Source organism: Tiliqua scincoides, chromosome 5, assembly GCF_035046505.1.
Source record: "Tiliqua scincoides isolate rTilSci1 chromosome 5, rTilSci1.hap2, whole genome shotgun sequence".
Lineage (NCBI taxonomy): Eukaryota > Metazoa > Chordata > Lepidosauria > Squamata > Scincidae > Tiliqua > Tiliqua scincoides.
The window spans coordinates 46,261,769-46,281,136 of record NC_089825.1 but is presented as its reverse complement, the minus strand read 5'-3'; the positions used below and the strand labels follow the sequence as shown (position 1 = coordinate 46,281,136).

General features: G+C 45.1%; 1 protein-coding gene across 4 annotated transcripts in view; it reads right to left on the bottom strand.

The window, feature by feature from the left end:
- RBMS3 (RNA binding motif single stranded interacting protein 3) overlaps positions 1-19,368 on the bottom strand; it is an 851,530-nt gene that overhangs the window by 96,836 nt on the left and 735,326 nt on the right. For all 4 annotated transcript variants that reach the window (XM_066631436.1, XM_066631435.1, XM_066631437.1 and 1 more), the window contains 2 exons: positions 15,238-15,344; positions 2,450-2,496 (listed from right to left, as the gene is read on the bottom strand). In XM_066631436.1, coding sequence (XP_066487533.1) covers positions 2,450-2,496; positions 15,238-15,344 — 154 coding nt within the window. The remainder of the gene's footprint in view (positions 1-2,449; positions 2,497-15,237; positions 15,345-19,368) is intronic.

The window sequence follows — 19,368 nt, the reverse complement described above, 5'->3', positions numbered from 1 at the left end:
CAGCTACACATTCTTGCAACCCTATTTACTCATTGCTTTCCATGGGTGTTATTCTTAAGTAATGGTGCACTGAAGTGTAGCCTGAGACTTGGTTTCAAATGGAAATGAGGATGACACCCTGGTGTTAGGCCAGACCCATAAACTTAAGGGGGTGTGAAATTCTTTGAAAATAACTTGCCAGGAATGTTCTGAGGCAGTAGTAAAAAGAAAAAAAAGAGAGATATTTTAGCTTCTTCTCCAAGCTGGAAGGGAGTTGAAGGGGCTTGTGTGAGTTGTGAGAAGGCTTTGTGATGAATAAGTGCTGGACTTCCATAACAGCAGCCTCCATACAGACTACAGTTCACATAAGTCTCCTCCTGTTTGGAAAAGAAGCTAAAATAGCTGCCCCTGAATACCATAATTACTAGTAAAAATTATCCTTTTTCCTCCACCCCTTGTGTCCTGCTTCACAGCCCAGTACCACCTCCACTTCACCAGACAGCTGCTAAGTTTCCCAGAAGCTTCTTAGAAGCTCCTATAAGCTCCTGCTTTACTCACTGTATTGACTGGTGTATAAGTTGACCCAGGTTCTCAGGGTCAATTTTTTAGGCATGAATTCTTCAAGTTATACACAAGTATATATAGTATATAAAGAATATGCAACTACCTGGATTCACACACAGCAAGAGCTCCTTTATTGATCACTGCACTCGTAAAACTCTGTTCTTTGATGTATTAATACAGTTCCCTTCGAAGGAAATATACAGATCACAGTCCGCAAGGGCAGATTTTTAAATGCCCTTAATAATATCACATCCTTCGTGCTACTTGTTGTACGACAGATTTCTGCAAGGCATAATACTGCTGACAACCAATATGGTGGCTCACATATTTCAAACTTTTCTGCACAGAAAAATGTCATATCTGCAGACTGCCCAGTTCATTCTGTTTTAAAGCTAAGACTTTCACTACCACTGCTTCCCAATGAAGTTGTACAACACCAAATGGTCATATCTGCCCTCGGCATCACCTGGCAGGACAAAGTTCCAAACAACATAGTCCTGGAACGAGCTGGAATCCCTAGCATGTATGCACTGCTGAAACAGAGGCGCCTGCGTTGGCTCGGTCATGTCGTGAGAATGGATGATGGCCGGATCCCAAAGGATCTCCTCTATGGAGGACTCGTGCAAGGAAAGCGCCCTACAGGTAGACCACAGCTGCGATACAAGGACATCTGCAAGAGGGATCTGAAGGCCTTAGGAGTGGACCTCAACAGGTGGGAAACCCTGGCCTCTGAGCGGCCCACTTGGAAGCAGGCTGTGCAGCATGGCCTTTCCCAGTTTGAAGAGACACTTGGCCAACAGTCTGAGACAAAGAGGCAAAGAAGGAAGGCCCATAGCCAGGGAGACAGACCAGGGTCAGACTGCACTTGCTCCCGTTGTGGAAGGGATTTTCACTCCCGAATCGGCCTTTTCAGCCACGCTAGACGCTGTTCCAGAACCACCTTTCAGAGCGCGATACCATAGTCTTTCGAGACTGAAGGTTGCCGACATGGATGGTCATATTTATTCACAGAAACAAACACACATTTCCTGTGCTGTATGTCCACACATAGGACAAGGGGAAAAAAGCCCCCCCCCCCAACTCTCCTGAACAGAATCCTTGGGCTAATATAAAACTTAAGTACAGTGGTGCCTCACAAGACAAATGCCTCGCGCAACGAAAAACTCGCAAGACGAAAGCGTTTTGCGATTTTTTTGGTGACTCGCAAGACAAATTTTTCTATGGCCGTGCTTCGCAAGACGAATTTTTTTTGCAAATTTTTTGTTTGTTTGTTTGCAGTGATGCCTCGCAAGATGAAATTTTCGCAATACAAAACGACTCGCGGAACGAATTAATTTCGTCTTGCGAGGCACCACTGTATTACCAAGTATAATTGCAGTGGATTATTACTGTACAGCACCCTTAGAGTAGGGAGTGCCAGCACTGGGTCAGCACCAGTCAGCGGTGGGCTCAGTGTGGACGGACACTACCTGGAAGAAGGTAAGTGCTCTGGGCTGCAGTACTAAGTCAGTCTCTCAACTTATCCAGTCTTGAACATTCTTTAGAACATAACTGTGTCCTATTGGCCAAGTGAGGGAATTAACCATGATCAGAGTAGCACCTCTAGTTCATGAAAGAGAATGGTTGCTTCTCTCAAAGATATAAAAATTCAAGTTAACCTGCATTGGCCAAATGGAAAGAGAAATGATTAAAAAAACAAAGCAAACAAACTTCACAATAAACCAAAGCTATAAACTGGATGTAAAAAGGAAAACAATATAATATACCGTAAACTTGCTTTCAAAATTATTTTTGTGACGAATTTGTCTTTTTAAAGATTTTAATTGCTGAATTAAAGAAAAGATTGAGGAAAAGTTTATGGAAAGTATTTTTTGATGAAAATAATAGTAAATTATATACTACTTACCCATTCTGAATAGCAGTTGTAGGGTCATATGTCAAGGCCATGCCAGCCTGTGCACAGTTGGGGGAAAACAGAATGTTACTTGTTTTGCATCACATGCATTTCATATGCATACACACCTATCCACAAAGAAGGGGAAATCTGGTAAACTCACTACATTACTCCGTTTATTTTGGTATTAAATGCACTTTTAGGACTTCTTAAACATGCTGGATATTGTCTAGCATATTTATTCATTTTATTCCCAAGGAGATATCTTCCCCTCTTGTTGCCTAATAATTCTGTAACTGAATGTGCTTAGCACTAAATAATGCTCACTTTTGAGACCATGATACTCTGTAGTACAGAAAGTTATAACTGCTATTTAAAGCTATCATGGTTCAAGCCTGCTAGCTAACAAATAGATCTCAACAGGCATTTCCTTACCAGTTAAACCATATCAAATGTATGCTGACTCTCATTCACCTGTGACAAATGGCTCAACTTTATCAATCGCTGAACTGAGTGACCAACACATACTGATGAGACACAAAGATACGATACCTCTTGGAGTTGCAGCCCGTAGAAAGCATATATGGGAAGTGCTCTAGCAAGCAAAATTAAATAGAAAGGAAAACTCCTTGATAGCAAGTATTTAAAACTCCAAGCTCTTTGAAGAAGAATAGCAGGGAGGCAACAGACCAATAACATTTCCTTTAAACACTCCTTTAATAAAATAAACTTTACTCAGTAGGGAGATTAAATTGGCAATGTTCTTCCCTTTGATAATTTATAAGAGTTTTGAGTTTTGACTGGTGGCAAATATAAAAATATATGGTGGCATTAAAAGGGTTTACGTCTTTCTTTCTTTTTTTAAAAAAAAGATTTTATTAATAAATCAAACCTTTTGATGTGACATGTTTTGAACACACAGCTGTGCATTTAAGAAATAAGATGCTCTCCCCAGTAAAACATGCTGAGAGACAGTTCATTTTAATGTACTTATGCTCCCTGTAATGCTTGATGTACTATAAATTATTTGAGAGCTGATATTAGAGCAGTGGTTCCCAAACTGGTGGGTGATGAAAGAAAAGGATCATCCCCCTTTAAGGGGAATAGCCCAGATATTGGCAGCAACATGAACATGCTGGGGAGTAAAAGGTTTTTTTTTTACACTTACCTGGGGGCTGCTATGGCTCTCCAGAGGGTCTGGGGAACCTGTGACCCCCTCTGCAGCCCTCCCGGCAGCTCCAAACTGCTGTAAAAAAGGAAAGAAAAAAACCATTTCCAGTTTCATGATGAAAACAGGAAGTGGATTTTTTCCCCCTTCTTAACAACAGTTTGGAGCTGCCAGGAGTGCTGTTCAGAGCAGTGGCCTCTCCAGAGGCAGCGAGAGGGCAGCGCCTGGACCACAGCATCAGCGCCAATGCTCTAGGCTGCCCTCTCGCTGCCACCAAAGGCCTCCGGAGGCAGCGAGAGGGCGAGGCACCCAGGTCAGAGCGTCAGCGCGACAGCAGTCGTGGTGATGCTCTAGGGCACCCCTGCCCTCTCCTCCTATAAAGGAGGAGGTGGGGGCAGCCCGGTCCGGTGTTGAGTCCGGTGCTGCTTGCAGAGCTGCCGGCTTCTTTCCCTTTAAAGAAAAAAGCAGGCGGGCGGGCGGGCTGGAGGGGCGGCGGGAAGGGGGTTGAGGAGGTGCCCATGGAGGGTTGGCGCTCAGGGAATTTGCCCCATCTGCTCCCCTAGGTACGCCAGTGGTTAAGAGGTCGCAGTCTCCCCAGACCCTTTGGAGAGCCACAGTGACCTCCACGTAAGTTTTCAAAATCCTTTACTCTCTAGCAGCAGCATGATCATCCCAACTGAGTTGCTGCCCCCTCACAACCCTACAAATACTTACAGGGGCTGCAATCCTAACCACATTTTCCTGAGAGTAAGCCCCATTGAACAAAATAGGACTTACTTCTAAGTAGACCTGGTTAGGATTGTGCCCAGGGTTTCCAAAGTCCAAATAGGACTTTGTTTTAGAGGGTTTGAGGAATTTCAAGACAAACCAGAATAGTACTGAGTGGAGCCAATGAAGGTCTTCTTTCAAAATACACAGACACTTTACTAAAACTGGTTTGGGAATTAATATTCCTTTCCACAATCCTACAGCTCTCCTATGCTGACCAATGTTTCTTCTTACCAGCTCACTCTTAGACCCTTACCCTTGCTGCTGCCAACATCTTGGAAGTGCAGGCATATAAAGCATACTGCCTATATCTGCACACACCCTATGTTTTCCCTATGGAGTGTTTACCCCATGAATGTTCCAAAGTACAGGTTGAGCCTCATTATTCACATGGGCCCCTTCCAAGCATTCATGTGGATGGCAAAAATCGCACTATAGCAAATCCTTTTAAAAAAACAAAGTTTCTTTGCTCTGGTGATTGAAAAACAGCCTTGCTGACCTTTGCGATGCAAGATAAGAGTCATTAAGATGACAATCCATCAATCAGTCCTCCTCCAAGGGCTTCACTCAGCCCTCCCTTCACCAATGCAAAGTGATCACCTTTCTTTCATGTGCTCAGGGGGAAGGGAGGGGTCGCCTGGAGAGAGAAGGATTGCTGGATTGTCAGCCAGCTGCCCTCTCTCGCTGTCTCATTAAGGAGGCTACTGTTAAAGGACTGTTCAGTTTTTTAAACTGATTTTAAAGGGATGCATTTTTCCCCTTCTCCAGGGATCAGCACATTCCTTCTCATTTGCAGGGGCCATTCGTGTTGAGTCAAATTCGTGTATAAAAAATCCATGTATAAATAGGTTGGACCCGTAGCAGCTTTTCCTGCATATGCATTATTGACTGTAACATTTCTTATTTAAATTACGTAAATGCCCATCCTGTTGGACTTTTGCCTTGGCAAGGGAAAAGCAGAGTAGCAATTTTTTCAATACATAAATAATAAATAAAATCTGAATACAGAATTCCAGAATACAAGAAGTGGTGGCCCTAGAACAAAAACATTGCGTGAGAGGTGTTTGGGGGCGGAGGAGGGCCGGTGGCGGGCGTTCCTGTGGGAGGGTGGGGAGCGGGAGGTGGGGCCAGGATCAGCAGTTATGTCGGATCCTAGCCCCTTTGCCAGATGGTGCAGAGCGGCCCCTGGCTGCTCGGTTCTGCGCCACCTTGACAGATGGCACAGATCTGAACAGACCCATTGGGGCTGCTGCAGCGCGACACAGGGTTAGGGAAAAGGTTTCCCCTTGACTCAGGCTGCACTGCCCAAATGCATGCTGGCTGCAGTACAGGCCCACTGGTCTGCCTGTTTCCAGGGCAAATTAGGATTGTGCCCTTAGTGTGCTAAGACTTAAATTGAATTACTATACAATAGCTAAGCATAACAAAGTTAAATGCAAACTTATAATGGGCTTTTTCATCCAGAAGCTGCATTTCTGACTGTTCTATGACGGTTAGTTCATTGTAACCATTATTTTACGAGTGCTGCAGATCAGGGACTTAGGTCGACATGGGCCCCATATATACTAAAGCAAGCACCACAGAGTGCTCAGTATATGACTGAACAGCAGTAGCCATTTAAAAAAAATATCACAATTTGGTGAGAACAAATGCTCTGTCTGAGCTTTAGTAGTGGAGTGTTGTGCATGCATGTAACAGGGAAGATAATACAGTTTGGGGGTCCCAGACTCCTGGTAACCAGCAACAAGGTCTATTGTGGTGATTTCTTATAGTTTGGTACATAGAGATAAGAATAAATACTCAGGCATGACACTGACAGTATAATCCTAGGCACATCTACTCAGAAATAAGTCCCATTGTGTAAAATGGGGTTTATTCCCACAAAGGTGAGTATAGGATTGTAGCCTGAGAGCCCAATTCTGTGCTTGGGAACACGGGTCCGTGCCGCCGAGTACAGTTGCAAACATGCTGTAAGGCACGTTCGCGGGGCTCACTGCCGGGCTCCCAATGGTGCTAGCCCAGCGCTGGCCGGTGCTGGGCTAGGGCGGGGCGGACACCCAGGTTCCATGGCTCATCGGTCTCCCAGACTGCCGAGTTGCGGAATGGCAGGCAGGGGAGGGGACGGGGAAGAGGCGTTCCGGGAAGGGGGGAGGCTGGCAGGGGCCGAGAGAGGGCGGAGGGAGGCGTGCCAGGGGGTGGGCAGGAGGTGTGCTGGGGGAGGGAGGGAGGAGGATCTGCAGAGCTCTGCTCTGCAGGATCCAGGGTGCTTGTGGAGGGCTGCGTGCCCTACACTAACACCTTTTCCTTACCCACTGCGGGGCTGCTTACTTGGGCATCCCCTTCTCCCAAGGTGCCTCCCACAGTAGCGTGGGAGGTGCTGGATTCGGCAGCAGCCCTCCTCGGTGCCGCCGAGCCTGCGTGCCCCGGGCAGCTCAGGATCGGGCTGTGAATCATTCTACCCATGGAGGTCTATGAATTCAACCCAGGATTCTATGTCTACTTGGAGCATTAAAATGTCAAGAACAGAGGTCTGAATGCACTCAACCAATGGCTTACCTGGGGGGAAGGGGTGCAAATGCCCCAGGTGCCAGAAATGTTGGTGCCCTGGAGAGTGATATCATGACTCACTGGTTTTTATCACAGTCAGAACAGTGCTGACAGTGGCTGCAGGAGTGCAGCCGCTATCGGCATGGTTCTGTGCCAATCTGAGGGCTGCCCTCCCCTTTCTTTAAAGGGCAGGATTTCAGGCGAGGCCCACATCACTTCAAGCTCCGAAGGAGCCATTCGTGCTGCTTCTAGTAGCACAGAAAGCTCCAACGGAATTTTTTTTTGCTGCTGGAAGGAACCCAGGAGGTGAGTACTGCTAGGAATGGTGTGAATGGCTCCTTTGGAGCCTGGGCTGCCTCCCCCCGTTTTTCACAGAGGGAATGGAGGAGGTAGCATGCTGGAGATAATTGCGGTGACAATGACATCACCACAATTACTTATGGGTCCTGGAGCAGCAAGTGGGTAAGTGGCCCCTGGTGGGAGAACCACTACAATCTCCACTGCACCCAACAGAGACAAACTGATTGCTTCTAAATGCCTGCCACGGGTAGACAGAAGGAAAGTGGAATCAATGACTGATTTTCCTGCAGTTACTGACTGGGGAAATTCCAGTCTCCCAAAGAACTTTGTATAATTTTCTCCGTAAATTGGACAGAATAGTAATGAATACTTGGTCAAAATAGAAGACAGTCAAAAGAACAGTTGAAGGAGAATGTGGTTGTTGTTGTGTTTTTAAAATGACTCATTTTCATCTCTATCCTTGAGCATTTCCATGGAATGAGTCTTGAAATAAAAAAGTTAAAAATATAAGGTTATTGACAAAAGAGGTCATAACTTTGGATTAATATACCACAAAGCAGTCAAGAGAGGGAATATTGAAGGAATTTTCAATGATCCTTGCCTCTAATAAATGACTAAGGGCCCAATCCTACGCTTTGCCAGTGCACACTGTCACAAACGTGCTGTAAGGAGCTCCGGTGCTCCACTGGGCTGGCGCCAGTGGAGTGGCCAGAGTTTCGCTGCTCAGCAGTTGTGCAGACAGCTGAATAGAGGAGAGGTAGGTGGAGACATGGGGGGAGGTGATGTTCTGGGGCAGGGGAAGGTGGAGAGAGGACGGGGAGGAGGCGTGTTGGGTGGAGGGAGTGGGGGGAAGGGTGGCAGGACCAGTGGAGCTTTGCTCCAGAGCCTTTGTTTTGCACTGGCCACCCAACATACAGGCTCTTGATTCTTCACCAACCTTCAGGTCACTGTAGAATAGAATAGCCCCATTGTGGAGCTACTCAGTTTACCTGGGGGAAGGAGATGAGAGCTCCCATGGAGGCAGCAGCAGCTGCCTGGTGAGCACAGGATGCAGCGACAGCCGTTGTGCCGCCGCTTCAGCCCCGCGCACTAGGCAGCTCAGGATTGGGCTGTGACAGCCTAATCCTGAGCTGCCCAGCATGTGGAGCTGCTGTGGTGCAAAAACCGGCTTCCTGAGCATCATATCCTTCCCTCAGGTAAGAAAAGTAGCCCCATGGAGCAGAAGCAAGACACAAAGATAGGACACTACATGTCAGGCTGTAAAGCCTGACACAGTGCTCTGGATCAGGCGGAGCGGAGCTCTGACGGTTCCCTCCCGCCCCACTCCCCCATCACTCCTTCTCCCTGCCTTCTCCCACCTCCCCCATCCTGGAATGTCTCTGCCCATGCCCCACTTACCTCTCTGCTGCCTGGTGCTTTGCATGGAGCACCTGGCTGCGGTCCGCCGGCCTCCCACCATCTGTGGCCCAGCACAGGCTCGCACTGAGCCAGTGCCCATGCTGGGCCGATGCTAATGGTTGCAGGCATGCACTATGGCAAGTTTGCGACGGTGCGTGCTGGCAGCGAGCCAGTGCGCGGTCTTCAGGCTTGTGCCCTCAGGCTGCAAACCTATACTTGCTTTCCTGAGAGTAAGTCAGGTTATTGAACTCAATGAGACTTACTTCTAAGTAAATATGTATAGGCTTGCAATATTAATTTCATCCTGGTCTAATATCAGGCATGTTCAGGAACCTGTCAGTTAAACAATGGGGCACATGCCCCACTTTGCTCATGACCCTATCAAAGTAACATAAAGAGATTGGTCCCAGAATCTTTCTATGGCTCATTCAAGTCCAAAATCATCAAAATAGTCTAATTTAGTGGTTCACAAACTGTGGGTTGGGACCCATTTGGGGGGTCATGATCTGATTTTTGGTGGGTTGCCAAAGGGTAATGGAAAGATAGATAACTAATTGCCGCAATCTCTGAAGCTATTGAAAAATCAGATACTGTAGCTGCTAATAACGCTGCAAAGAGCTGAGCTCCTGCATTTTGCTAACTGCCCTGGAAGGAGCTGAGCTCCTGTAGTTTGCAAGCACCTGCGAATATAGAGAGATAAAGTTTGAGGATCTTTTTCTGGTTATTATTACCTATAAATACATAAATAAAATATTATTTCTTTCTAGCACTCTGGTAAACCTAGGTGGTCCCAACAGAGTTGGGTTGTTTTAAAAAGTAGGTCCTGGTGCTAAAAGGTTTGGGAACCACTGGTTTAATTAAAAAAAAAAAAATCTTACATGCATGTTATAAATAATGGCAACATCATCTTTCAGAATAATACTCTTCTTAGTCAAATCTCTCAGCTGCATACACTAAGGGTGCAATCCTATCTTGCGCTGTAACAGGCAAGCCAGGAGGCTTCTATCCAGTGCAAGACAGAGCACTACAGTGGCTAAGCTGAAGGGAAGGGGAAACTCTTCCCCTTACCCCTGGGTAAGCCACTGCAGCCCCTATGCGTCTCCTCAGACTTGTGCCACCTCCTGAGGTGGAACAAGTCCAAGGAGAGTGGAGCGGCTTGAAGCTGCTCTGTGAAGCTCGGGAAACAAGGTTGGGATTCAGCATAAGTGTCAGGTTCCAGCCCCACCTACTGCTCCCTGCGCACTTTTCCCCAGGGCCACCTACCATCCACCCTCCCCTGCCTCAGAACACTTCCCTCCCATCTGCTCCCCACCCACTCCAGAGCCTTGCATCAGCCGAGCTCAGCCGACGCAAGGCTTGGTCCCTCCGTTGGCACAGAGGCTGAATTCAGCCTCCACGCATCGGCCTAACCAACTCACGATGAGGCGCCCTAATAGAGTTTCTGATTGGGTATACAGCATGCAAAATATTTTGGAAAAATGGAATCTACCATTATTTTAATTAGATCTAGGAAGACTGATACAAAATTAGAACAAGACCAAACAACCAAAGACAGATATCCAATCCAAATTAATTAAATACACAAACAGGAAACATGTTAGAAAGTGTGCTACATGTATTTCAGGAAAATGTAGTTCTGTTGAGGGTTATTCCTCCAAGCTACCATTGCTCATCCTGACTCTAGAATCCTCAGAGAGGATGATGTTTTGGTTGACTGATGGGGAGAGATCTGGGGATTAGAAAAGGATGGCAGTGTAGGATACTTTTTCTGAGCTTTAGATTGACTTGGGAAAATGATCTGAGTTCTGGTTTTGAGTAAAAGAACTTAGATCGTTTTCAGATTAAACCATGTTGAGCTCATGTCTGCTTACCATATTGAAAAATTAAGTGCCGTTATACAAGAGATAGGTAAATATAAACCAGCTACAGTCTCTTTTTAAAAATATTTATATTTAAGATTTGTTTTAACTGCAGTGATTGATATATATGTTCAGTTCTCCCACAGTCCCTTGGATTTTGTGAACCAGTGTACTGCTAACTTGGTGTACGATGAAGAGAGTTGATAGGAAGTGCCATACCTCCATTCTCATATGCAGGAATTGTAGTTCTCACCAGTGCTTGCCAAGTAAGGAAAGAATGGGAAACTGGGAGGGCTTTTGAGAACAGTGAGGGCTAGGGAGAATAGGAGTTAGAAATTCTTCTCCAGCTAAAAGCAATCCAAGCCAAAGAAGAATGAGGGGACTATCTGAGAACAGCTTTAAGAGCCCTGAAGTTCTTCTCTGAGCCTGGCTTGGGAGAGGTTTGATTATAATTCTCATGATAATGTCTTCTTGAGCTGCTGAAAGCAACAGATAAACAAAATAGAGTACTGTATTAAAAACTATTTTTCATGCATTGAATAGGGGTGGCAAGAGTTAAAAATGAGATATAGCATTGGACACCTGTGCTTCTCAATTACCCAACATTATCCTGCTTTTATTGAAGAATTGTGTAAAGAGTGTTTCTTCTCCACATCGTCAAACCTGAGACTCTCACTAACAATGCCAGGATCAGTTCTCTGGGGCCCACTACACCCTTCCATCAGCAGCGCTCAGCATTTCTAATGGGCAAACCTGCAATCTTTCTTGAAATGTTGTGCTTGGATTCACTCAAGACTGTAAAGCTTGAATAAGCAGCAGCTAAGCATCTCCTAAGTAGAAACAAAGTCCCCGAGGATTCAGAGAAGTGGAAAATAGTATTCTTAGATGTTTGTCTCCAGATAAACCAAACAGGTAGTCAAGAAGATTAGATTGTTATCCACAACACCAAAATTCCTTCTCTCCTCTGGTGCACAACAGGTGGGAAGAACATTACCAAAATCAAGTGGATAGTGTCTTACTATTTGCTGTCTAATTTGCATACAGTAATATACGGTAATTGTCGTTAATATAATTTTATAAAATGTGTTAAACTAAAAGGTATTAAAGGAGCTGTATTGCTGGGCTTGAACTGAAAATGCCTGGCTACTGTTTAGAAACGGAGATCCTGTAGTCACTCAATACTACAGTGCAACAGGGAAACTCTCAGCTAAATGATTGGGTTTTTATATGACATGCACTGAACATATGACCAGACGATCATTATCTATTTGAACATATTTGTCTTAGGAATGGAGTTTGGGAATAGCCAAGTATTTTCTCTTTTGGAGGAAGGTAGGCTATTCATGGGAGGAAAGTAGGTGATTTCCACTGAAGTAAACTGGAATCAAAATAGTGCTTGGTTATGATTCCGTATAAAAAACAGAGCATGATCAATAGCACAGGGAAACTAGGCCTAGAATCAAATGTAGAGGAACCTCCTTCTTTGTAGCTCCAATGGGTAGCTATAAAGGAGGCACTTCATCCCATGTGGAGCTCCCATAAGTAAGCAATATCTGAAACTGCATCCAGATTTTACCAACTTAGGGCCCAGTTCAATCCAACTTTCCAGTACTGTGCAGCCACAATGCAGCCCCAAGATAAGGGAACAAATGTTCCCATACCTTGGGGAGGCCCCTGTGACTGCCTCCCCACCACAGGATGCAGTGCACGCCCCATTGGCACAGCTGCACCGGCACTGGAAAACTGCACTGGATATGCCAGATATGCACTGGATATGCCAGATAATCACAATAGTTTGATAGAAAGAAATGTTATAAGAATCATATGCTGAATGGTTTGCCTGATGCTGAAAAACATGAGCATTAACACATCAAACACACCTCAGTGGTAAGCCTGTTGTTCACAGGCATCAATGAGCAAGGAGCTAAACTCCTGAGGCACAGTGGTATTACGTCAACATTAACTTTCCTGTTCCGCACTGTTTATTGATCTAACTCTAGCACAGCCCAAGACAGTTGACATGATGGGCGACAATGGCACATGTTCTGTAAAAACAGATTTATAGACAGTTTGAAGTCAGGGTTGTAGACCCGACAGAGGCATCATTAGCAAGCAGTATATAAATCTGTCTTCAAGGGCTTTTCTGTTGCATTCGATCATATCAAGACCTTCTTGGGCAGTCTGAGTCAGCATATCCTTAAGAAAACAAACCATAAAGGCTCCAAAAGGCAACTTTATCCTTGTCTTGGATCACTGGCATAACAGTGCATAATGACTCCTTGGTAGCTTTTCCAGGCTCCCATGTCAATGCCGCTGTCGCAGTGGCATTTTCTATCTGCTAAAAATACTTGGGATGGTTGCACTGGAACAGGACATGGTAACCGCCTTGCAAAAGTGAGCAACTTATATGTTTTTTCAGAATACTTTCCTTATTTGTTTAGCGGGTCACTGGTGGTGCTAAAGTATGCTCCTCCCTAGACTAATGACACACAAAATATATGCCAACACTGCCAAGTCATTTTCTCGTTTGAAGATGGCAAAAAGTGGTCCAAACCCGCTAACCATATTCTAAAATCACCCCAGCCAGCCATTAAAACAAAATATATATTTTTCCTGAAATAAGTCATTATAGACTTATCCTTCTGTCATCTAGAAGACACACTCGAATGAAGCTCTCATTCAGAAGCTGGCAAGCCCTTTATTAGTAATTGCTATTAAAATGGGAAAATTTTCGTAATCAGATTTACTCTAATAGTTCAAATGGCTTAATATCCAAAAAGAAAATGAAAATAAAAATAATAATATGAACAGTATTCTTTCTCCCCCCTTGTAAAGAACATATGGAGTTACTTTATGTTTGGACACATGGTAAGGGCAAAGAACTTTTAGTGCCTAAATATTTAGAAGGGAAGAAATGAGGGGAAGCAAATGAAAATTAACCTGTTCTAATGGCCTTGTGGGAAATAACTAGTACACCATAATAAATCTTGCCTCTTGTCATAACAGAGACAGAAAATGAGACTTGCTAAATACGAGCAGGACTTCCACATTTCCCCCAGGCATGATCCTGTAGACACATTCCCTTCTTTCATACATTCCAAACGATCTCATCAGCCATATTAGTAATACCAAGTTCTTCTTTTACTACAACTATTATTATTATTATTATTATTATTAGGTGTAACTCTACCACTTTGTGTTACGAGCACATTCTCACAGTAAAATTTTGTGCTTCAAAAATGTGTGAGTATGGAAAGTATCTCCATAGAAGATCTCCATCTTTTCCCTGAACATAGCCAGGGAAGTGCTAGCAAGGGGAAGTAAGCATAGAAATAAAGTTAGATTTTATTTCTAACGACTTTAAAACATACTGATCCTGCAGTGGTTCCCAAGCAATCATATGGCAGACATGCAGAAGAAGCATTCTGGATTTATGCAGAGCTGGGAATAAATGTACTATAAAAGAATATCTGAACCTTCTAAACTAGACCTAAGTGAACATGCTCCTGTTTTCCTGTAGTTAATACCTCAAATATGCATAGCTTCCTTTAATGAGAACTGCAACATGGGATAGCATTGTATAAAACTGCTGATCTGAGACTGCAGTCTTCTGGCTATGTATGCTGAGTCCCTGTATTAAGCTAATGTAAGCAGTTGCCCGGGGCAACCCCCAGAATTCTGCCCTCCCACCCCGTTTCGCCCCCCTTCTGTGCCCCAGTGCACGTGACCCGGAAGTAACTGCGGTGACATCATCGTCACCGCAATTACTTCCGCGCAGCTGCCTCCTCTGTTCCCCCTTTGAAAACAAGGGGGAATGCAGCCAAGGCCCCCATGGAGCCTTCTGCGTTGCAGGGGTCTCATGGCAGCAGTCTGGGGCTGCTCCCAGTGGCCCCAGACTACTACAGTGGAGACCTCCGTACAGCTTGTAAGACACATTGGGGGCCGTGGGGGCCAGGAAGCGGCGCGCATCCCCTCTGACATCAGCGGCGGAGCAGGGCGACCCAGCCGGGAAGCGGCGCATGTCCCCTCCGAAGTCAGAGGGGGCGTGCACCGCTTCCACTCCGCCCCTGAGGGATGCCCTCAGCAGCGGAGTAGGGAGACCTGGTCAGGAAGCGGCGTGTGTCCCCTCCGACATTGGAGGGGGCACACGCTGCTTCTGCTCCACCCCTGAGGGACGCCTGGCACCAACTGGACCGCCCCCCTCTCCCCTTCTCCTTTATAGGAGACGAGATGGGCGCCCTAGAGCGTAAGTGCCTCTCTAGGGTGCCTGTCTCCTATCCTCTTATAAAGGAGGAGGGGAGGGGAGACTCAGTCGGCACCCAGGCGCTGATGGAGAGGCAGCAAGCTGCCTCTCCAAAGTGCTCCTGGGTGCTCGTCCTGGCGGGGGCAGGGGGAGGTTCTGAGGTACCCCTGGAAGGTCGGCGCCCGTGGCATTTGCCCCGCTTGCCCTCCCTAGGTATGCCAGTGAATGTAAGCGCTGCTGAAGTCATTGGAATTCAGCTACTTAAATGGGCAAGTATTTACTCCATAGTAAGCCATATTGTTGTATGATTACAAAGTGACACCCATATGGCAATACATGGATAAATGACATTGTTCTGTAATGCCTTTATCCTTGGTAACATTTAAATTATGAAGCCTTTATCCTTAGAAACACAGGCACCTCGTTCGCCCTTATTTTATCAAGGTCCTGTCAAGTCAGCCTCCCAACCCTCTCTACCCAAATGCCTGAGAGATTATTGTGGGTAATTGCAACTCACCTCTCCTTCCCTTGGCCACGGCCTGCCATTCTGTGTGTACTTGCTTTGATTCTGTCGTTTCTTTTGCCCTCCATCAGCAAATTTGCACAGCAAAGGCTCTGTTGGGGCTGTGAAGACAAGAAACCCAGTCTATATTAGCAAACCCCCCCAAAGAAACGAATTAGAACAGCAACTGTAATGCTTTCTCATGTTGAACTTTTGAAGTAAAATAGTGCTTTAGGCGTTTGAGGTTTCTTCAAGTGCTGTTTTAGCCTTAGTTCTACTGGCAGCTGGTCGCACAACTGATGATTTTTAAAACGACCAGCAGAACTCAAAAGACTATAATGAACAATGAGAGGGGGGAAAATATTCAGGTTATGCATAATTGGTTAGGGAGGGTGCAAAGATAAATAAAGGGACACTAGACATTCAGGACACTGACAAAATTCTGAAAGCTGTAGAAGCAGTTGATTCATTTTTTCTCCTCTCTTGTAATGCTACAATTCAGGGTCAATGAAACTGATTGGCATCACATGTACAACAGCCAAATGCTGTACTTCTTCACATACCATATACCCAACCAATGAACCATGCTATTGCAATTGTGGCAAAGGACATTAGCATAAATCGATTTAAAGGGGACCGGACAGAATCATGGAGGAAAAACAGTAATAGCAGCTAATTATGATAGCTTTATGGGACTTGCAGACTCAGAGGCAGTATGCTGGGGAAGGAGGGGGAAAAACAAAAACCAATAGAGAAGGGCTGTTGCCTTCATGCTCTGTTGGCAGGCTTCTTTGAAGATCTGTGGAACTCGATCAGAAACCAACTGTACAGCTTGGTTCACCAGGGCTCTTCTACATGGCCAATAAATTATAGTGAAATTGAGTGAAATTATAGTTAGACACTGGTTCTTCTTAAGTGAGTCACATATTAATGACAGACGCAAGCGAAAGGATAAACACTGCTGCTCCTTTTTGGTGAGGGAGAGGCAAGCCAAACTCATATTAGTAATACGTTTCCACTCTTTATGTGTTTCCCAGCACCCTGTGATTACATATCTGAGCAAGTGAAATAAATACAAGAAGATGAAAGGAGCCTTTTGCCAAACAATCAAATTAGCTTCGTTCCCCCCATTAAATCCTTATAGTTTATGACAGCTGGCAGATGACCTTCCTTATGCTCCCCAGCTGAGATCCCAGCCTTTCATCACAAAACAGGCAGCACAGCTAGCATGCAACTGTTCCATGAATGTTCAAACGGCTGTAGGCCAAAAAAAAAGAAAAAAATCCCTAACAGCGTTACATAAAATAATTCCAACGCATTTATGGAAACCAGAACAAGCATCATTCCCCCCCCCTCCCCATTTGAATTAATGCATTCAAAATAAGTATTTGGTCAGATTTCAGTTCAATTGCTATTTGTAAGATCATAATCCACAGAGGGCATGATGCGTTGAAAACAGAGCCACTGTTAGGAATCGTGTCGCTTTTTATTGTTGCTCCCAAGGGGCTTCAATAAAACCTTTAGACTGGTTCAGGCATTACACATCCAGTGGCCATGGTACCCAGACACAGTGTCCATGAGTGTGTGCCAGAAAGTCCTGCCCCAGGCTGACACATATTCAAATCTTGCTTCCCCTCCTTCACAAGTATGGGGCTGGTCTGAAGCAAGACAGAGAGATCTTTCTGGGATAATGCTGGGCACTTGATAGGAAATTCTAGCAGGTCAACCCTTTTCTAAATTATTATTTCCACTTAACCATTTCAGAGTGCAATCCTGGCTTGTGCTGCAAACAGACAGGCCAGCGGGCCTGCGCTGAATCCAGCACAAGTTTGGGGCCAATTGCAGCTGGCCCAAGGCAAGAGGAAATGTTTCCCTTTACCCCGTGTCATGCTGCAGCAGCTCCAATGGGTCTACTTGGATCTGCGCCACCTGACGAGGAGGCATAAATCCGAGCAGCCTGGGACTGCCCTGAGCCACCAGGGAACAGGGTCAGGATCTGGCATAACTCCCAAGCTCGGCCGACACAACTCACCCTCTCCCTGGGGCCCATGCGCCACAGGGAGGCTGGCACACATCCATGCGCCAGCCTATCTCCCCAGCAAGCAGCACAAAAGTGCTTTATGACACTTTTGCCACACTCCCAGGCTGCTGCAAGGGACTTGTGTCGAGGCAAGTGCCAGGTAGTATTGTGCCCTCAGTATAATTTTCTTTTAGCTGAGCATTGTCAATATGAGACTGTATGTCCTTCTGCATCTCCAGAATACGGTGTCACTTTGACCCAGAGTTTCTCTATTGTGTGGTATGCTTGCTGACCACAAGTACTTGCAGAGTTGTGATTGTGTCCTATAAACAATAGCACATCAGCATTATTTTAAAAAAATATATTTTTATATTACACAGGAGCCAATGTCAAATACATCTGATTGGGGTCCCACCCCCAAACTGTGGCTTAACTTGGGCCTACTTTACCTCATCAGTACAGTGCTTTTTCCAAGCATAGGAGAGCTAAATTACTTTCTGTGACAGCAACATTATGCAACAAAATAATTTCTGTGCAGCAGCTTGCCATGTAAATCTGGTGATTTTCTCCACACTGCCACCAAAAAAAAAAGGGGGGGGGGTTGCAATTGCATGGAGAAGATGCTGACATCTACAAGGCCACTGGTTTGTATACTTCAGTTCATAGCCTTGTGAGAAAGGATCTCTTTGATCCACGGTATTTCCAGATGCATCTACTTCTGGGGAAAAGCAAGGCTGGCAGGCAAAAAAAATAACGACAAGAATAACCTCTGTTGTTCAGTATTTCAGCTGTTATGAATCAGATGAAACCATTGAAAGATATGTGGAAAAAATCATAGGAAGAGGCTGACCATATTAATTTTTTTTCAAAGTGCATATAGAGTTCAGAATGCAAACTTCAGGGATATGATTACAATATTATGTTAAAAAGTAGGTCAAGGCAGGGTATCACTTGGAAATACCTTAAAAACAAAACAACAACAACAACCCTAAAGCCACAGGGCACACTATAAATTTTTATACCCTTGAATGAATTCTGATAATCTAACAGCCCAATCCTATGCAGAGTTTATGGGGGTGGGACTTTTTTAAAATTTTACTTTATTAAAGAATAACATAATACAATAATAAAATTATAAAGTGTAGTATTGAGTATAAAAAACTATAGAGGAAAAAGGAAAAGGGGAGGAAGAGAAGAATTCAGATAATTTAATAGCAGCCCAATCCTGGGCTGGGTTTACAGTGGCAGATCCTGCCACTTATACTTTTACTTACTTTTCCTGGGCTGACTGGTGACCCTCCCATAGTATGCAGTGCACACTCCATCAGTGGCGCTGCACGCTCTGGGCTGCTGGATTGGGCTTTAAGTCACTACAGTTCATGCACATCATTTTCTTTTGGAAGGAATGGTATCAACTGAATAAATACATACAATACCTACATATAATTTGTGCACACAGTTACCTGTCTTTCAGTTAACAAACTATTACATTTACATAAATGTGCCTACTTCCATATTCTCAATACAGGTGCCCAAGGTCAATCCATCCATGAAGTGGCTGTCTCTGGCAGCAGACTGGTGGGGGGCACCTACCTCCATCCACCTACTTGCCTCCATTGCTGCTCCTCCCACTCACACTCTCTCTCCCTGAATTGGAAAAGGAACAGGAGGGCTTGGTTGGCAACCTTCAGTCTCGAAAGACTACGGTATAAGCCTACAGCACCCAATATTCCCAGGCGGTCTCCCATCCAAGTACTAACCAGGCCTAACCCTGCTTAGCTTCCGAGATCAGATGAGATCAAGGAGAGCTTAGCGGAAGAAGAACTGTGACAGATTGGAGAGTTGTGGGTAAGAGTGTCTCCAAAATTCCAGCCCAATACTCTTTACTCCTCTGGAGGCTATTATTCTGAAATGCTGGGTAAACATGGGGGAAAGAGTGGCAGAGAAGAACGAAGAGACAAAAGAGCTCACTAGGACATTCTTATCAGTTCTGATTATATTTTTCCCACTTGCTCCTTTTTACCTGTTTGTACATCACAAAAATACATGCTACCCAATGATTAAGCTAAAGAGCCCAAGTGTGCCAGGAAGTTGGTAGCACATGTGCAAACAGGCAAAGAAGGGTC